At 46.1% G+C, this 19,215-nt stretch overlaps 1 protein-coding gene across 3 annotated transcripts in view; it reads right to left on the bottom strand.

The window, feature by feature from the left end:
* The window catches only part of LMBRD1 (LMBR1 domain containing 1), a 320,053-nt gene that overhangs the window by 217,072 nt on the left and 83,766 nt on the right, over positions 1-19,215 (bottom strand). For 2 of the 3 annotated variants that reach the window (XM_078873086.1, XM_078873087.1), the window contains exons 4-6: positions 14,799-14,899; positions 11,545-11,612; positions 636-724 (exon numbers count right to left, since the gene is read on the bottom strand). In XM_078873086.1, the coding sequence (XP_078729212.1) occupies positions 636-724; positions 11,545-11,612; positions 14,799-14,899 (258 nt within the window). The remainder of the gene's footprint in view (positions 1-635; positions 725-11,544; positions 11,613-14,798; positions 14,900-19,215) is intronic. The other variant, XM_078873089.1, reaches the window with a different exon arrangement.

The following is a 19,215-nucleotide window of genomic DNA, read 5'->3' as shown; positions in this document are numbered from 1 at the left end:
ATAGGGCAATCGACTCATCTCGACGAGCTGTACACGATGCACCACTACGGTGCATACGACCGTTCAGGGTTTCAGCGAAATCGTCCTCGCTGCGTTTCGACATCGCGGAGTGGCACTGATTTCGGATTGCTTGTTACCCCAATCATGGAGTGAAGTACACCCCTAGAAAAAATTGTGTCCCAGAAATAAAATATTTAATTGCCTCGGCCATTTTGTATTATTTGGTACCCCGGGGTAGCGTCATAAGGATAATTTCAACGCGTCATCGTTTTCATGCACCACCATCCCCTTCTCATCAACTCGTCTCATCTCACCGCACAATTCTGGTAGTACAAACAAGTAATTCTACGTTAAGCGCCTTGTTTCAGGCGCGATGTAAATTAAAATCAGGCGAGAATCCACGCTGTATTGCGCTGTAATCGCAAGATCAGAGAGCAGTTTGGGCACGGAACTGGTCAAGCAAGGGCGATGGTCAGGCACAAATTCAACATGTTCTGGAAACGAGGCATCGCGACGCATCCCCGCTCGACAAAAAAAATGCTCAAGGTCCCTGCCCGATACAGCTGAGCCGGCTTCTGAGAATGACCGTTTACGGAACCGACCGCGACGCCCGGCGGAGTTCGCGTTGTACTCACGTCCGCTGCCGAGCTCCTCAAACAGATACGCCAACTTTTGCCATTCCGTCGAGTTGGTGTCACTGGGTGGCTCGAGAGGCACGAAGGCCCTGAAAGACGGAGGAGGCGAGACAAAACAGTCATTCGGAAACAACACAAAATGAGCGTTCACACCAATACCAACACCCGCCATTCGCCACTGAGTGATGGTGACGTCACCACGGCGCCTGTGCCAGGCCAGGTGCACTTTGAGGCCGCGTGAAGTGTCGACGGCCCGCCGGCAGTAGGTCACGGGACACTCCCAGCAGGTGCCATGGGTTCGTCTGACTAAGATGACTGGCAGGTGCACGACCTGTACCCCCCCAACTGTGCCAACTTGCTCCGTGCGTTGTTATGAGCATCGCTCCTCTGCCTTTCGTTGCTGTTGGAGGGCGTTCACCCCGACGCACACACACAGACACGACCTGTGGCCAGAAGGCCCCCTTTGATTCGCGCACTCGACCCGCAATCAGGCGGTTGCAATGCTTACACGATCCAACCCAACAACCAAAGAGGAATCAACCTACGAACATCCTGGCTCCTGTCAAGGGAATATAGAGTTTCCACCGCAGGCTCAGGCTCACAAGCTAAAACGTCATCCAATTATTTACTCCGTTGACACGAGCAAAACGAATTGTCCACTTTTTATTATTGATAAAACGATCAATATGATGACTATTATAATAATAGTATCAAACCATTTTCATTCATGTACAGAGAGTGTGACGCTGGATCCTGCATGAATAATCGTGGCAGTTAGGGACGGCTTTCACACCGCAGTAGATGGACGATGGATTATGATGATGACGATAGAGTATAATTACATTGTCATCAGCACAACTCAAAACAATAGGTGTACTTAAAGTTACACAATTTTCGTAGATTTTACATCACATGGGTTGTTGCCCTCCCACAATGCAAGGGCTGCCAGGTGTCAAAGGGCAAGGCATAATTACATCGTTCACTCGAGCAGAAAATGCGCGACAAATTTCAACAAGTTGTATTTTTTTTTAACAATGAAAAGTATGTAAAAAAATGTTTGAGCTCAAGTGGTCAATTTGAATTTTGCATCGAGGGAGGGGGTGGGGAAAGTTGGCACTGGAAAACCAAGCAGCAATCCTCTGCATCGCTTGGCGATCATCAGAGGTGGGGCGGTGTCCCACACAAAGGGCTTCGGCTTAGCTGAGCCGAGCCGGGCACAGATAATGTGCCCAAGCTCACTAACTAGGGACTTCCACTGGTGTCGTGGTATGACAAAACGCTTTGCTTTTGGTAAGAAGACGATCAGAGATGTTTGGAGCTATTTAAGTCCCGTGTTGAAAACTCGCCTCTTCAAACTGACCTTTACCCTCCATAGTTCTGGCCGTTTACCCTGCGGGTTCTGTTGATGTCCCGCTTTCCATACACGGTGGCATTTTGGAATTTACGGATGAAATACGCCTTAGAAATGTCAATCATTATTGTTAGTATGTGCAAATACATAGACGTTTGGTGAAGCTCAACTCGATACGCAATGATGGAAATCCTACATTGCGATGATCAAGAGGTTATCGTGGCTAATGGACAATGTCATTGATGCCACCACACCGTGCCCGCTTCTCTTGCACAGCTGATACCTGATTTCCAAAGTCTGCCATTAAAGTCACCCACCATTTGACTTTGGGTCCTCGCTTTCATTCTCGACCTGTGGGTAACCACTCCAATGCCCGTCTCGGTCACCCAGACCTCCGCCCGGCACACGCGTCCCACATATCGCAACCTCCCCTCCCCCTTGATTATTTCCACAATGTTTTCATACCATCCTCTCTATCAAACTCCCCAGCGTCTTGTCCTGCACCTTGCCATCACATTTCTATCGTGTTCTGCCACAAGTCGGGAACAGATTTCCTGCTCGCTTTGTTAAACTCCGGCTCGCTCACCAGGACAGTAACAGGGGGCCATTGATTCTATACTGCTTTAATCAAACATCTCATCACAGACTCAATTCCGTGTACAAGAACAACCGCTGCTAATGTCACCAAAAGATACGTCCCATTTATATTGAGCTTGGTAGGACGATGGCTGGAATCAGCTGACAAACCTTAAAATCTCACAGCCAAGTCGAGTGCTCTCTTACAAAACCACATGAATGCATTTTTTTATAGGCAACCAACTACGCAGCACATTTTAAAACAACGGAGCGGTTTTCGTGCATTCAGGGTGTATTTTAGAACCTTGAATACCACAAGAATGATCTGTTAACAAATCTTTTATTATTCAGTCAAGCTGAGATAGGACTGCGAGCTACCATTTCAGCAATTGCAACGACAAAGATAATAACGGTGATGGAAAATTTGATGCATCAATTGCTACCAGGCAAGACAATGCAAATTACACATGAGTAAAAAAATAGATAACATTTTCCACGGGAAACGCATCGACTCTCATCAAGAGGAATGATCTGGATTGTGGAAGCCAGCAGTTTAGCCACTTGTTGCCAAGACAGAAGATTGCAAAAAATGACACAAAGTAGAAAAAAAAATGTCTCATGATTGTTTAGAATGAAAAGGTAATGTCAAATCAGATTAACTAAGAGCCTTTCATAACCTCCAAATGTTTTGAAATTGGCTTATTTAAATCAAAATGCAAACTCGCAATATCTTAAGCTATTGCCAACCAGCACGAACGAGGGACTCCTTCCAACACTTTATTTCACAATTCCAACAGCAACCATCTGCAAGTGTATTTTTTCCCCCACACATTATCCAATCGTGAATGCATTTGAAAAGTATGAGCGGTAATTATTAAATTGGCCAGTTGGTCCCTGCGGTTAGAGTTCTCAGGCTCAATCAGAAGCTTGCAAATTAAAATCTTGGTAATGGGTTGACTAAGCCCAGCGTCCTTCGAAACCAATTAAACGAATACCAATTCAAGTAGAATTAAACGGCAGTTTTCCTGTGCACATCCTGGTCCTTGCCATGGGAATGTGCTATTTTCACCAATAGTTTAGGAGCACTAGCGGTGATGAGTCCGGTCCTGGTGGCTCGTTTAAATAGAGATCAACCTTCGAACAAATTATACTGCCAATCCCTGCCCCAGGCCCCCAGCTACAGCCAGGCCGACCCCCCCCCCCCCCTATTCCTTTCACTACCCATTTCACTACCCCTATCACTACCCCAACCCCGATCACTACCCCAACCCCTATCACTACCCCAACCCCTATCACTACCCCAACCCCGATCACTACCCCAACCCCGATCACTACCCCAACCACCACCCCTATCTCTATCACCACCCCTATCACTACCCCAATTCCTATCACTACCCCAACCCCAATCACTATCCCTCCCTTGACCGCTCTCGCCTATCCTCCTGTCACCATAACAACACCACTTTGAATAACCCCGCTATCATCTTATTCTTGGTTCTTTTGGTAAAGTCACGTAGATAGAAAAGAAAGAACCAAGAATATCAATTCCTGCATTCACGAAAGTTTTAAGTAAACAGTTTCACTATTATCTCATGTACAATGTAATACTTGTTGCAAAGCGCCTTGGATTTAGGCGCTACATAAATATACATGAGATGAGATTCTCACGTTGACAAAAGGGCTGAAATGAATCGCCTTGACGATTTAACCGAACGTGTGTGTGTGTGTGCGTTGCGCAGCGTTTAGTGGGGAGCGGTAGTGTAGCGGTTAGCGCGCTGCGCTATGAATCCGGCGACACGAGTTCGATTCCCGCTCACGGCCAACACCAGTGACGATTATCTGAACCGGTCCCGGGCCTCCCCTAGGTCGACTCAGCCTCAAATGAGTACCTGGTGCGGTGTGTAAACATCGCCACTAGGGAGACAAAGGCGGTCGGGCGTGGTGCTGGCCACCCACCCCCTCGTGTGCCGTTCCGGCCTTCATAGGTGCTCGCTAACAGCACTTGCCCCTACAGTCTGTTAAGGCTATATGGGGGATCTTTGTCTTTGCTCAGCGGTTAGCGCGCTGCACTACAAACCCCGGCGACGCGAAGTTCGAATCCCACTCACGGCCAACAGCAGTGACGATTACCTGCATCAGTCCTGGGTCTCCCCTAGGTCGACTCAGCCTCAAATTAAAACCTAGTGTGCGATGTGTAAACATCGCCACCGGGGAGACAAAGGCATGGTGCTGGCCGGCCACCCCATCGTGTGCTGTGCCGGCCTTCATAGGTACTCACTAACAGCACTTGCCTCGGCAGTCTGTGCAGGCTATACGGGGGATCTTTATTTTTGATGGAGATGCTGGATAGTTTTCATTCAAAATGAACACAATTCAGCATGTGAATCAGACACCTTGACTTTCAATAACCTGAGAAACACAACTATTAATGCCGTCATAAATATGGAAATAAAGCAAGCCCCCTTGAAGTGTTTTTAGCGATCGGCAAATTACTTTATAAATTGTTTTCTCCACAAGAGATGAATCCTGCTCAGACCTCTATGACTTTGATGGTTTGAAAAATATAAACAACACGAACAAATGTATATATATATTATTTACAACAATGAAGCCTCATAATGTGTCACGGATTTGCTTGTGACGTTGATCAATAACAAAAACTCGACACATTTCGTCAGTAAATCCGGGGGGGTGCTTGTCACCTAAAGAGGAAGAACATATAATTGGCGACGTTTCGGGGCAACGACCTGTCGTCACGGCACACACGCAGGAGGACAACAGGTCACGCGCACACAACCTCCGCGCCGTACGAAGATCCGTCCGTGCATTATTACACGGCCGCGTGACCTGCAACACGCCTCGAAAATATCGTGGTGCATTTAAGTGTTGCCGGTGCGTTAATGAGTGGGGCCGCTTCAAAGGCCCGTTCGGCGCGCAAGCGCATCGATTCTGTGCTGGGTCGGCGCTGGGTCTGCGGCACATCTGAGCACCTGCTAATCGCCGCTCATTATTGCGCAGCGGCCCAAGCAATCAGGCTTTGGGGCGGTTCACGTAGCTCTCGGCGCCCATTATTCAGGCCCTTAATGAGCGCTCTCTCTCTCTCTCTGTGTGCCACCCAATAAATAGCCGGTGGGTTGGGAAACATCACGCCTCAATTTGCTGCATGCAGGGCTCCTGTGTTTGAAGTCTGGATATGAAAAGCATTTCTGTGTCTTGACGCAGAGGTTGGACCGGACGGTCAAACAACCGACTACATCTTCACGTGCGGGCAAGGTGTCCCGCCGCTCATATGAGCGTGCGTTCGCGCTCATATCTACCGACACTCCACATTCTCATGGCAGCAGCAGAAATTTTAATTCTCTATCGGCACCACACCCGTGCGATGTGCCATTTCATTCTCGGTATTCGTGAAAAAAAATTTGTTCCTGTGCTCAAACCAACATTGATCAGCACTCATCCCTGTTGGCTGCCCTGAGGCAGAACTTGAAATTTCACTTTCCTGCAGCGGAGACCAGTTTTTCTCCACAGAACAATGCATCGGTGACTTCCCATGAAGCAAAAACAATTCATTGACTCCAGAGGGATGATGGACTGCGTCAATCCCAATGGAGATTTGTACTCACAACCTTCTGACTGCAAGACTGTCGCTCCAACTGCGGCACCACCCAGGCACATTCTTTGAATAAAAATCCCAAGGATAAAATATGCCTCGAGTCTTGCTTATTCACATGGAATCCTAAGAATAACACTGCAAGATGGCACCATATGTCTCTCCAGGGTGCGTAAAATAAGAACCACTTTGACGAACATCATCAGCAGTGGCCTTGAGTAAAGACTCATCACCGCCAGAGGAAATGTGTAATTTACACCACTATCATAGAAATTGCAAACAGAAGATAATGGCCATTTGCAAAAGGAACCCTAACAATCATAAGTGGGCCCCTCGAGTCCTTGTAGGGTGAAGGGCCTCATTGAGCTTCTGCCAATCCTTCGTCGGGGTGCGTCACCGTGTCCTCGGACAGCGCCGGCAACCACCAACCGTGGCCAGCTTGGCTTGTGGCAATGCGGAGGGGGGAAGAGGTGGGGAAGGGGGGGAAGGGGTGTGTGGCGCTGGCCATTTGGGGACATGCCTTAATCCCACCCCGTTCGGGCCAGTTGGAGCGGGGGGGGACAAGGAGACACAATGGATATTCGCGCCCGAGCGATCAACAAGCTCTGGGCCGCTCGCTGCGCCGAACAAGCAGCTGTTGCAGATCGCAGCGAGGAAGTGTCGTTGTTCCTTGGATAGCGTCGATCCACTCCAATGGACTCCACTCGTAATCTTCGTCGGCGTCATAACGCTGCTGGTGCCATCGGCTGTCGCGGAGAAGCTGCCGAAATTGATGAAAGAAAAAAAACTATGAAACAATTTTCATGTTACCAGGTAAGGCCCACTGAGCTATATCGCTATTTTTTAGACGCAACCTGGCCACAATGATAACTCAACGAAGTGGCTTATCACGTGAAAATTCATAGCGGCGGAATACTCTAAATGCCTGTTGATTCTAAATGTGGAGGGACAAAACCAGAGGAAAAATCCACAATACAATGGAGAGAACATGCAAACTCCATACATACAGCAGGCGTCTGGGTCGGGATCGAACCCATGCCCTCCTGCATACCAGGTGAGGTAAATAACATCTCGCCACCGAGGCACCCAAAACATTTTTTTTATTGGGAGCCATTCCGATGAGAGACTAAATGCATGCAAATGAAGAACAGGGGAAAACGGCCCAGAGGAAGAGAAAAAAAAGTAAAAAGTAAAAAAAGAACAATAAAAATATATAATACAAATCACCCGAACCAGCAAGTTTCCCTCTGCATGACAGCTTGTGCAGAAAGAATACGTTGACTGTGGCGAGGTCACATGACAGGGCGCCTGTGCCAGAAGAGGCACGCACCTGGGTAGCCCTCTTTCTGTGGACGGCCGTGGGAAGATGCGACCTGTGCAGGTTATCTACACTTATGCAGGCACCTTCACTCACGAATACAATTTTGAGTTTCCTAGCAATCCTCGTTCGAGTCTTGAGAGATTTCTGCAAAATCCCCTCACGCTGCAAATAAAAGAGATCCCACGGTCAGACGAGAAAGGCGGTGACTCTGGCGGTCGTGTAAGGGTGTTCATTGACTTTGAATCTTTTTCCGATGATGAATGCATGCCCTAAAGTGCACGACAATAAAAACCAGTGAGAAAATATAAAAGCAAAGCGGCTGTTCTTTCCCCCGATAGCACCACCCATGGTTCGCAGAAATTTGAGCTAAATCTACCATCGTGACAGTATGTATTTGTCAATCTCCTAAGTGCACAGATGTCCAAACATGCACGAGTTTTTACGTCAGGAGAGATGTGTTCCAAGAATCACTCATTTGATCATTCATTCATTAGATATTGACTGTGATCGTTTTTCTTGCAGAAGGGACATACATTATTCACTCACTTTTTTGTTTACGCGTTTATTTTTTGTAACGTTATTACTCATTTACTCCCCCCCCCTCCCGACCCCCCTCCCAAAACATCCGTGGGTTTATTTGTCGCTCGGATGGGCCACAACTAAAGCGCGCTCTCGCCGCACGCTGCTGTCGATGCAATAACGGGAACGCATTGGAACGATCATGGTGCCACTGCCTTCCCCGTGAGAGTGAGCAGCGTGTGTGCATGTCCGTGCGTGTGTGGGTGGCGGCAGCAGTGTGGTGGCGAGATGTTAACTACCTCGCCTGGTGTACAGGTGGGCCGTGGGTTCAATCCCGACCCTGACGCCTGCTATATATTTGGCGTTTGCATGTCTCTCTCTCATCATCATCATCATCACGGTGGCTAGGAGATGTTAACTACCTCTCCTGGTATATAGGTGGGCCGTGGGTTCGATCCCGACCCTGACGCCTGCTGTATATTTGGAGTTTGCGTGTCTCTCTGTCATCATCATCATCACGGTGGCTAGGAGATGTTAACTACCTCGCCTGGTATACAGGAGGTCGTGGGTTCGATCCCGACCCTGACGCCTGCTGTATATGTGGAGTTTGCGTGTCTCTCTCTCATCATCATCATCATCATGGTGGCTAGGAGATGTTAACTACCTCGCCTGGTATACAGGTGGGCCGTGGGTTCGATCCCTACCCTGACGCCTGCTATAAATTTGACGTTTGCATGTCTCTCTCTCATCATCATCATCACGGTGGCTAGGAGATGTTAACTACCTCGCCTGGTGTACAGGTGGGCCGTGGGTTCGATCCCGACTCTTGACGCCTGCTGTATATTTGGAGTTTGCGTGTCTCTTTCTCATCATCATCATCACGGTGGCTAGGAGATGTTAACTACCTCACCTGGTATATAGGAGGTCGTGGGTTCGATCCCGACCCTGACGCCTGCTGTATATTTGGAGTTTGCGTGTCTCTTTCTCATCATCATCATCATCACGGTGGCTAGGAGATGTTGACTACCTCGCCTGGTATACAGGAGGTCGTGGGTTTGATCCCGACCCTGACGCCTGCTGTATATTTGGAGTTTGCGTGTCTCTCTGTCATCATCATCACGGTGGCTAGGAGATGTTAACTACCTCGTCTGGTATACAGGAGGTCGTGGGTTTGATCCCGACCCTGACGCCTGCTGTATATTTGGAGTTTGCGTGTCTCTCTCTCATCATCATCATCACGGTGGCTAGGAGATGTTAACTACCTCGCCTGGTATACAGGAGGTCGTGGGTTCGATCCCGACCCTGACGCCTGCTGTATATTTGGAGTTTGCGTGTCTCTCTCTCATCATCATCATCACGGTGGCTAGGAGATGTTAACTACCTCGCCTGGTATACAGGAGGTCGTGGGTTTGATTCCGACCCTGACGCCTGCTGTATATTTGGAGTTTGTGTGTCTCTCTCTCATCATCATCATGACGGGCATTAAACGACGAATTAAGTACAAATTATTAAGTTATTTACAACAGATTTAAACTGTTAAAGCGAGCTCTCCTTGCAGGTTGCCTAGTGACATATCCATAATTGCTCGCAGAATTTTTAATAAGTTGCCTAAAGTTTGCCTCTGGGTTTTGAACATTGGCACTGAATCATAAGCAGGCCTAAAATAGGTCAGTTTAGTTAAGGCGCCACTGCTACCATCTCTAAAATACACTCGTCATGATATTTTATCTCGAGAAATCAAAAGACTATTTTCTTAATATAATGTAGCCGCGAGTCATTTTCTCGATCATCCGTAGACTTACCCCACTCATCTCACTCTACCCCACGCACTCTCCCACCTCTCCCCTCGTTAATTCACTCTGCTCACTTTCACGTAAACTCCGCTCGAGCAAACCCACGGGTCTTCTGACAAAAAATGCCCAAGCGACGGGAGGTGTCGCTCCTTCTCTGCTGCTACCCCCCCACCAATTTGGAATGCCTCCTCCACCCAGCCGTCCATGCTGTGGACTCCCTACGCTTGATACTCTTAGTTCTTTCGGTAAAGTCACGTAGGTAAAACATGAAATCAAAATTAATACAAATAAATCAAAAATAACAAATAAAATCACGACGTTTCGGAGGCAACACAAGCTTCCGTCTTCAGGTGAAACAGTGTTGCCTCCGAAACGTCGTGATTTTATTGTTTTTGTTTTTTATTTTTATTAATTTTGATTTAATTTTTTACCTGCGTGACTTTACCGAAAGAACTAAGAGTATGAATCCTTGCAGTCACGAAAGCTTCAAATCTAGAATCCCTACGCTCGCTCATGTTCAAGCTCAGACTCATGGGGCACTACTCATCTCCCCTCGTGTCTCTATGATTAACTATCCATCACCTTTGAGCTCGTTCCTATCGCACGTTAATTTAAAAACGTAAAATTCCTTCCTCGCATCCCCGCGATGCGCCACTTTTTCGCACGGCATCTTGCGATGTCGTTGCGTTTAAAAGCTGTTTTAAATTAAATAAGAAAAAATCACTGTCTAGAATTCATTCAGGTGGGGTGGGTGCACGCCCACTGAGACGACCTGAAAAATGCCGATCACGCGTTGGGGATGGTTCCTATTGTTTACCGTGAGAACAATACCAGAGGGCAAGGATTGCGTACAACGTCCACGACACGATGGCGCTCATCTCTGCACCGGTGGCTCCGAGCCAACGGTGGGAATGCTGGCGCGGCGAGCGCCGGTATACCTATGTACGTTGAACTTCTTTTCGCACCATAGGTTGCCGACCGTACTAATCGGAGGTGGGACGGCACGCGCAGAGCAAGCGTGAGGTCGCGAAACGCGGCACGAGCTCCCGAGTTCTGAAACGTGGAATTGTTTCTCTTTTTTTGGGAAAAAGTGAGATATTTTCAATTGCTGGTTTTAAACAAATATTTTCAAAAATTTAAGACTTACTAATTGGATTTTTTCTGGATCTTAAGCAGCAATCGCTGTTATTCATTGTCACATTTAAAGGGATTATAGCCCTTTAGTTACAGAACCTACTGGAAAGCAAGGCACATACAAAAAATTATTTATTTAAATTATTTAAGACGCAAAATACGGTGTTGCTGCTGCTGCTGCTTTGGTAAGTGGTGCACAAAATAAAAGCCCAGAAACTCAACAGATTCATCAATAACACTGCCAGAGGAAACATTACGTGACAGGTGATGTTTCGTACAATGTCCTGCTGCTATGAAGAAGCAACACTGCCTGAAATGTTTGTTTTCCTCTGTAAACAAAAAGAATTATGAAATAGGCGATTTTCACCGTGATGGCAGGAAACACACCGCCTACTCAGATAAGGTCCCGGGATTCTTTAACTTACCCTGTGGCTAACGCACCTGCAGTATCAACCAGAGGCAGTTCATTCCAAAGTCTCATTGCATCACAGGCAAAATGCAAATTCACCCTGCGCAAGGCAACATCTGCGGAACTGGCCAACCGGAGTCGCGAACATATGGATGGAGTGCAATTCACAGAAGCAGGCGAAATAACGCTGGCTCACCCAATCAGAAGCAGCACTCCGCACACGACGACAAAGCCAATGGTGTACTTGAAGGCAGTGCAGAGCCGCTGCAACGCAAGCACACACAAACACGAGTCACGGTCCCGTCACAGCTGTAACCGTCAAGGGGGAAACACAGCCGGGAGAGGTCACACACGGAAAAAGATGGGGGACACACCGAGACCTCGCATCAGTGGTCGCAAACGGGTTTTGATTCCTTACCCGTACCCGGCCGCACCGGGGTCGCAAACGGGTACCCGTACCCGTACCCGGCCCGTACCCGGCCCGTACCCGGTAGGGTATCGGGTACCCAGTTGCGACCTCTGCCTCGCATCAAGCTGGAAAGTTAACGGTGCCGATTTCATTCACTTTCGCAGCGTTTCATTACAAAGCGCTGAGAATTGGACAGTGGCCGCCGGTGGTGAACTGCAGGCAAGCAGCTGCAGAGAGCGAGGCGAGCGAGGCGCCATATCTTGCCAAACGTTGCACATTCGGCAACGCGGGCGGATCGCACCGCTCGAGGCAAAGGACGGTTTATTACTCGCGGGAAAATGCTCCGTGTACAGCAATTAGTACGGCCGATTAGAGTGGCAATTTCACACGAATAAAAACTTGCATTCTTCAAAGCGAGATTTGCCCCAAGTGCATCGGCAACAGGTTTGTTCAAATTATTTGATCGTTTTTTATTTGGCTTAAACGCATTATAGGGTGCGTCGTAAGGGCGTGTACAAAGGCATAAGTCAGTCACACAAATGCATCGTTCACAAATAACTCAACTATCAGTTGACGATTATTTAATTATCGATGTAGATCACAACGTTAAAAAGCCCATCATCCATCCGCGGTCAACAAAGTGAGTAACCATTCAGTTGACTGGTTATGACTTGTTATCCCGTAGACGGACTGTCACCCGCTATCACTAGCTGTGAACACAATAGGTAGGTGCCTCCACATTGTTGGTGTCTGTAGAAGGATGCAGATTTTTTTAGATACAATTTTAATAAATGTTGCGTTATTATCAATAAATTTAGTGAGATGAATGCCTAAACGCTCGGGTTTTCAGCATCATAAACGTGATTTTTACAAACACAAACACCAATTCATTTCGCTGAAGCGAGTATAAAAATGTAATCTTCTAACAGAAATTAACAATCTCATACTATCTTGATTTGAATCACTTTAGAGTAACAGACAGTATACAATCTCTTGCCAATGATTCACTTCCACCTCAAGCCTGAATTTACATCCAAAAGAGATCATCCTAAGAAATTTAGTTCAAGTTGCCTTTCTTTGGCCTTTGGCCAGATTACAAAAGTTTTACCCAATCCTGTAGGGGGTATTTAATTTTAAATTAGCATCCATTAACCCTTTGATGATTGCAGATTTAACATAAATTTGCATTTGAATTAAAAATTGCCACGTAGTTATCTGTAAATCTAGATTTTCCAATTTATAGCATTTATCAATGAATCCTTTTCTAAAAGTCTAAATGCAGAAAGAAAGAAAAACATCCATAATACAGGTTTTTTTTTGTTAAATCGCATAAATATATAAATGTGCCATTAAACCCGCCACCACCCGACACAGCCAATTAGTAAGGTTTGTTGGAGAGCCAAGCCACAACATTTTAAACATTGTAAACATTGTAAATGTTGTGGCTTGGTTCTCCACCGGTGTTTTGTTAACGTGACAAACCTTACTAATTGGCCGTGTCGGGTGGTGGCGGATTTAACGACACATTTATATATACGCGATCCAACCCCAAAAAACCTGTATTATCGATGATATTGGTCGCGAAAGCCTATGTGTATCAAAAAACACCTGAATTCTGTTACTCTTAAACCTATTCTATTTGCAATGAAGCTATCTACACTCAAATATATTCACGTGGCTTTCAAGCCAATTAATTAAAAAAGGTTAACATTTGATTTTCTCTCCCCAAGGGACCCAACACATTTAACACGTCCCAGCTTCTCGGTGACAAAAATGGTTAAGCCCATTCCAGTGGGAAACTGTATCAGGAAAGGCCTGATTAATTGATCCGCTTAATTAAACGGTGACAATGTTTTACCCATCCATATCGACTGCCTAAACGATGCGAATGAAAAGAATTGTAATGAATCTTCAGACAGCTTTAAATGGGCATTTAGAAAAATGGAGTGCCCATTTGAAGCTACATTTCAAGCCAATAGAGTTTGTAAGGATTATAAAACCTTAGACTGTGACGTCATTATAAATGCGAACAGTTGATTTCAAGAAAACAACTAAAGAATACCAATGATTTCTAATAACCTAGAAAATAACAAAACATGACGTTGTTTTGCGAATCACAGAAAAGCAAAAAGCACGCATAGAAAACCATAAACGTTTGCCAAACCTTTGAACATGTCTTAACAAGGCACTCATGCATATGAGTATTCAAAGATGAACACACACAAAGATAAAAACAGTGGCATTAAGGATAACCGAAAGAAGCGGTAATACTACACGGCTGCTAACAGATTACTACAGACTTCCTCTCAGGTGTGGTTCACTGCCATTAAGTGGCCTATCAATCATTTCAAAATCACTGTCATCAATCACATCATCCCGTGGCTCTCACACTGGACCTGTCACAGCCAAGCTAGGGTCAGGAGGTCAGGCCAGGCCATTTGTAGCACAGACATGCAAAAAAGGACCGTGTCCATGGGATAAATGTCATAATAACAACAACAGCCATTTATGCATTGGAAGATGACACTGCCATTAAAAATGGGAAACACTTTGGGCCAGAATAATGCGTTGGCAAATATTCATTTTCGTCCGAATTCTGCCAAAAAAGTGTCGATGTCTCTGCTGCCGGCAGTAGTGGTGTTTAAAAGGCTGCTGTGTTTGGGAACGTTTGTTTAATGTGAATCTTACCCTTTGCCTTCAACACTACATTTCAAAGTGCCAGTCTACATTGGTAGCCCAGGGCGAGTGGTGTAAATAACCATAGCGTGGCCAATCTGTCCGTACAATAACTCTGAATATTTAAAGAATCTGAACATGTATTTATATTGGAAAAATCATATGAGCTATGAAGCTCTTTTTCGCACGATGGCACTGATTTCATCCAGCTCGGGGTAATTTGTGGGTAAATTGACCCGGGACCGATATTTTAAACTGCAAGCAGCTATTGAATCGAGCGCTGAAGCCACAGTGCCACCACCCGGCTGGCTGGGTCATGCGTGCATTTATGTTGACATCGCCCCCCCTCGCAATCCAAGTCTCACCGAGCGTGTAGAATCAAATTCTTCCAGGCCCTTTTCTTCGTAATAGAAGTAGACAAATGGAATCCAAAAGAAAACGAAGAGGAGAACGAGGGAATACAGCGCTGTGAAAATAAGACACACGAACAAACAAGCACACAAACCTTGTTAGGCCTTTACCACTGCTGCATCAGCACTTGTTTGCTGTTGCTGCTGTTAGCGTGTGGGTATTTTTTTTTACTTTACTACAGTCAATTGAATTTAAAACTGTGCCCACAAAAAACCACAGGGTCAGCAGTAGTTTTAGGCCAAGGGGCCTAATTAGAGCCATTAGGCAACACAATACATTGAACGAAATTGCACAGCAATTTGGGCTTTTATTTGCATTATAACGTGATTGTTTCAGCTGCAGAGTAAAACACCATTCTTATCGTTATGAAATGTTAATATTTTGGTTCTTGATTGCTTCATGCAAAATGCAACGCCAGTGCCGAAGGAAACATTCGCTAATGCACAAATCCCTCTGCCAAAGTGCTCTGAGCCAGCACCAGAGACCTGGGTTTGAACCCTAACGCACCTGATACTGAAACAGGTGCTCAATTGCAGCGGCTCTCAGGATCTCAATGTGTTCACATAAGACCACACAAACAAAACAACCGTGACATTCCATTTGTGTGCTTAACTTAGCGTAGCTGAACTGTGAGGCCTTATTTGGCAAATGTGTGGTGAATGAGCCACTATAATCGAAACAGATTAGATCTCAATCTATCGCAAGGCTTCATAAACTCCAGTCCTTGAGCCCAGAAACTATCTGCCTGTTCCTGTTTGCCAGCCGTCTCGATTCGGATGCAAAATAAGTTGTTAGAAATTGATCACATGACTGGAATTTTTTACTACGGTGGGCTGTTTAGCTTACGAGTTTGTGAAGCCATATTAAAACTGTTGAGTAAGATAGACCCTTAATTGTTGTCTGGGCCATTCCTCAGGTTGGTTATTACACACAGTGACAAGCAGCTTGAGTTGCAATCGAGAGATGACATTTTTCTTTTATTATATTTCTCTATACATGGGAACAGCACTATCTAACAGAAACATATTCTCCTCGAATTATTATAAATCGTTTGGTTGGTACTCTGCGCCAGATCGCTCAACTCAGAACGTGGAGGTGACGAGTTGCAATCCTGGTCAAGGGATGACTAAGTCAATCATTTTTCTGGGTTTTAATTGAACGAATTTTCACTTTTGCAGCAAGTGTGCAGTGGTTATCCTTTGATGATACTGGGCAACTGCCCACACGGATGCAGAATTTCCACCACTGGGTTTGGCATCACTAAAGCATCGACGAGCACGGCGCAAAGCTCGTTTGAGTGTGCAGACCACCCTGCCCAATTTTTTTAATGAAAATATTAATCACACGCATTTTTTGCTTGGTGGGTTTACCTCAAGTTGAAACGGTCCTGGTATTGGGTAAACACTGTGACTTGGCATAGCTGGCAGAGCAAAAACGTTCATTATCGAGCGAATTTCTCCCGTGTGCAATACCGGAGTGGCGGTAGCATATCCTTGGGTTATTAAACAGAAAGGGGGCAATCGCAAGGGCACCACTTTAATTCAACAAGCAGCATCTTCAATTCTGGCGAAGCCATCACGTCAGAAGGTGTGACATTTCTGTGAGAGGATATACGTTTTAGCATTAATTTTGCCTGGAGGAATAGCAGCAGCGATGCCAAATTTTGCAAACCACGGAGGGGCTTGCAATTTGGCATCGGTTAATAATATTAACGCACGGTGACAGAGCGTGAAAGTTGGGCATATAAGAACGCGTCAATTGTCATGCTAATAACGCAGGTATCGAATTTGCGCGTGTAAAAATCAATCAAATAAGATTGATGAAAATGACACGTGAAGTACATCCTCATATTACATGTAGGCTAATGGAGCAAACAAATGTGTTTAGAGACCGAGAAGTTGAGATACACAAACAAGACGGTAAAAAAATATTCTTGCGATGATACACGACCCCTCAAATCACGACAACTCGGTGAATCGCTGGGAATGTGACCCTGTACTTTTCTGGTCGGAAAAATGACGCTCTGGACATGCTCATGCGTGTCTCGGTGTGGGACTTCAACCACTGGCTCGGTGAGGCTCACCGACAGAAATTATCACTTTTGACCAAGGTGAATTTAAGCACGGGGACATTCGATCGTGAAATCGTCTATTGTAAACAAAGACAAAGATCCCCCGTATAGCCTTAACAGACTGTTGGAGCAAGTGCTGTTAGTGAGCAGCACCTATGAAGGTAGGCACGGCACACGAGGGGGTGGGTGGCCAGCACCATGTACGGCCGCTTTTTGTCTCCCCAGTAGCGATGTTTACACACCGCACGAGGTACTCATTTGAGGCTGAGTCGACCTAGGGGAGGCCCAGGACCGGTTCAGATAATCGTCACCGGTGTTGGCCGTAAGCAGGAACCGAACTCGGGTCGCCGGGTTCGTAGCGCAGTGTAGCGCTAACCGCGGCACCACCACTCCCCACTATTAACAACACTTATACGTTGTCACGCATTTCACTGTTTTGTTGGTCGATGATTACCGACGACGACGACGATGATAATTATGAGAGGTGGGCTGAAATTCAAAGAACAGAAGCGGTGTTTTGTTGCCCCTTAGGCAGCAACTAGAGCTCTGGCAGAGAATTTAATGACACTCAGTAAAACTGATTATACAGTTTGATTAAAATAGTTCATCTTTCTTTGTAGCTTTAGATTTTTGCTTGCAGTGGATTCATTACAATTTGGAAAGATATTCCGAGCTGTGGATTTGCCCAAAGTTTCAGAAGATCAATGTCGCAAGCCAAAAAGCCACCCCACGCAGTGCACACGGGGAATGGGGGGGGAGGGGAGCGTTTAGAAACATCGTCTATCCCGGTAAACAGGAGCGGAGCGCGGCAGATTGACAATCTGGGACACGTTGTGACAGGCTCGCTGTTCAATTCCTGCGGAGGGCAAGGGTTATGCCGCCACGCTACAAATACCAAGAGACGCCATCGAGGAGAAATATCATGGAAAAGGTGACTTGTGGAGCGTTGCTCCTTCAACGCCCGACTTCACAAGCCCCGATTTGTCCAGGCCGCCGCCGGAATGTGTGGCTTCGCAGCGTTGAAACAATCACTGTCCAGCCCAGATCTAGCCCGTGGTGACTACTTATACGCTACTCTCTATTCACAAAGCCGAATGAACACACGCACGTTCTCGGCGAGTTTCAAATGGCACACGTGGCCGTGTCATGCTGAAAAAGGGCTTCATAGCTCATCCGATTCCTCCAGTCTAAACAAAGATTCTGATTCTGGATTGAGGGCCATGGGTGGACTTCTCTTCCGCTGGGATATCTTCAAAGTTAAAATAAAAATGAAGATATAAACTGCATACATATATATGCCACAAGTGCAATCATACAAAACAATACATTTGATTTGACCAAGGTCTACTGAGCAATATAGCTCTTTTTTCAGAAGTGACCTGGCCACAAATTATAACTCAACGAAGTGGCTTATTACATGGAAATTAAACGCATGTTTGCAAATGTGGAGGAAAAAAACCAGTGGGCCCAGACAAAAAAAATCTACATTACCATGGGGAGAACATGCAAACTCCAAATATACAATAGACATCAGGATCGGGATCGAACCCACAATCCTCCTGCATACCAGGCAAGGTATTTAACATCTCGCCACGCAGGCGCCCAATCACACAGCAGCCTGACTGCACTCCCACAACACACAGTCCATCCAGCGCTGCCTGCCGGCTGCATTCTTGCGCGAGGCGATCTAACACAATATGGAAGAGGGTTGCGTGAGGGGGGATAATGAAGACCCCTGAAGGGTTTACACCATTGGAACCTCATTTGCCAGTAAAAAATATGATAATTGTTTTTTTACCCTTCTATCTGACAACAAAACTGACACCTTTTTTACAAGGAGTCATGTTTGCATAGACCACAATACCTGCAGTCATAATGCAAACAAAATACACAACTCTGATAATGTATGCACTGTCCTTGAAGTTGATTGGTCCACACCCGAGACAGCTTTTCTTAAAGCCTAGTCTCACATGGTGTTGGACCAGATGACGCCAAAAGGCCAACACCATGTGAGACTAGGCTCTAAGAAAAGCTGTCTCGGGTGTGGACCAATCAACTTCAAGGACAGTGCATACATTATCAGAGTTGTAATTTTGTTTGCATTATGACTGCAGGTATTGTGGTCAATGCAAACATGACTCCTTGTAAAAAAGGTATCAGTTTTGTTGCCAGATAGAAGGGTAAAAAAGCAATTATCACCCCTGAAGGGATCTCCTCGTCCAGGCAACTTTCCCAGTGTCCCTCTCATGGCAGCAGCGTCTGATCGAGTGGTGGCCACGACAGCTCGATCGCTCGACTCG

This window comes from Lampetra fluviatilis, chromosome 2 (genome assembly GCF_964198595.1).
Source record: "Lampetra fluviatilis chromosome 2, kcLamFluv1.1, whole genome shotgun sequence".
In the NCBI taxonomy this organism is placed as follows: Eukaryota; Metazoa; Chordata; class Hyperoartia; order Petromyzontiformes; family Petromyzontidae; genus Lampetra; species Lampetra fluviatilis.
This window is presented reverse-complemented; position numbering and strand designations above follow the sequence as displayed.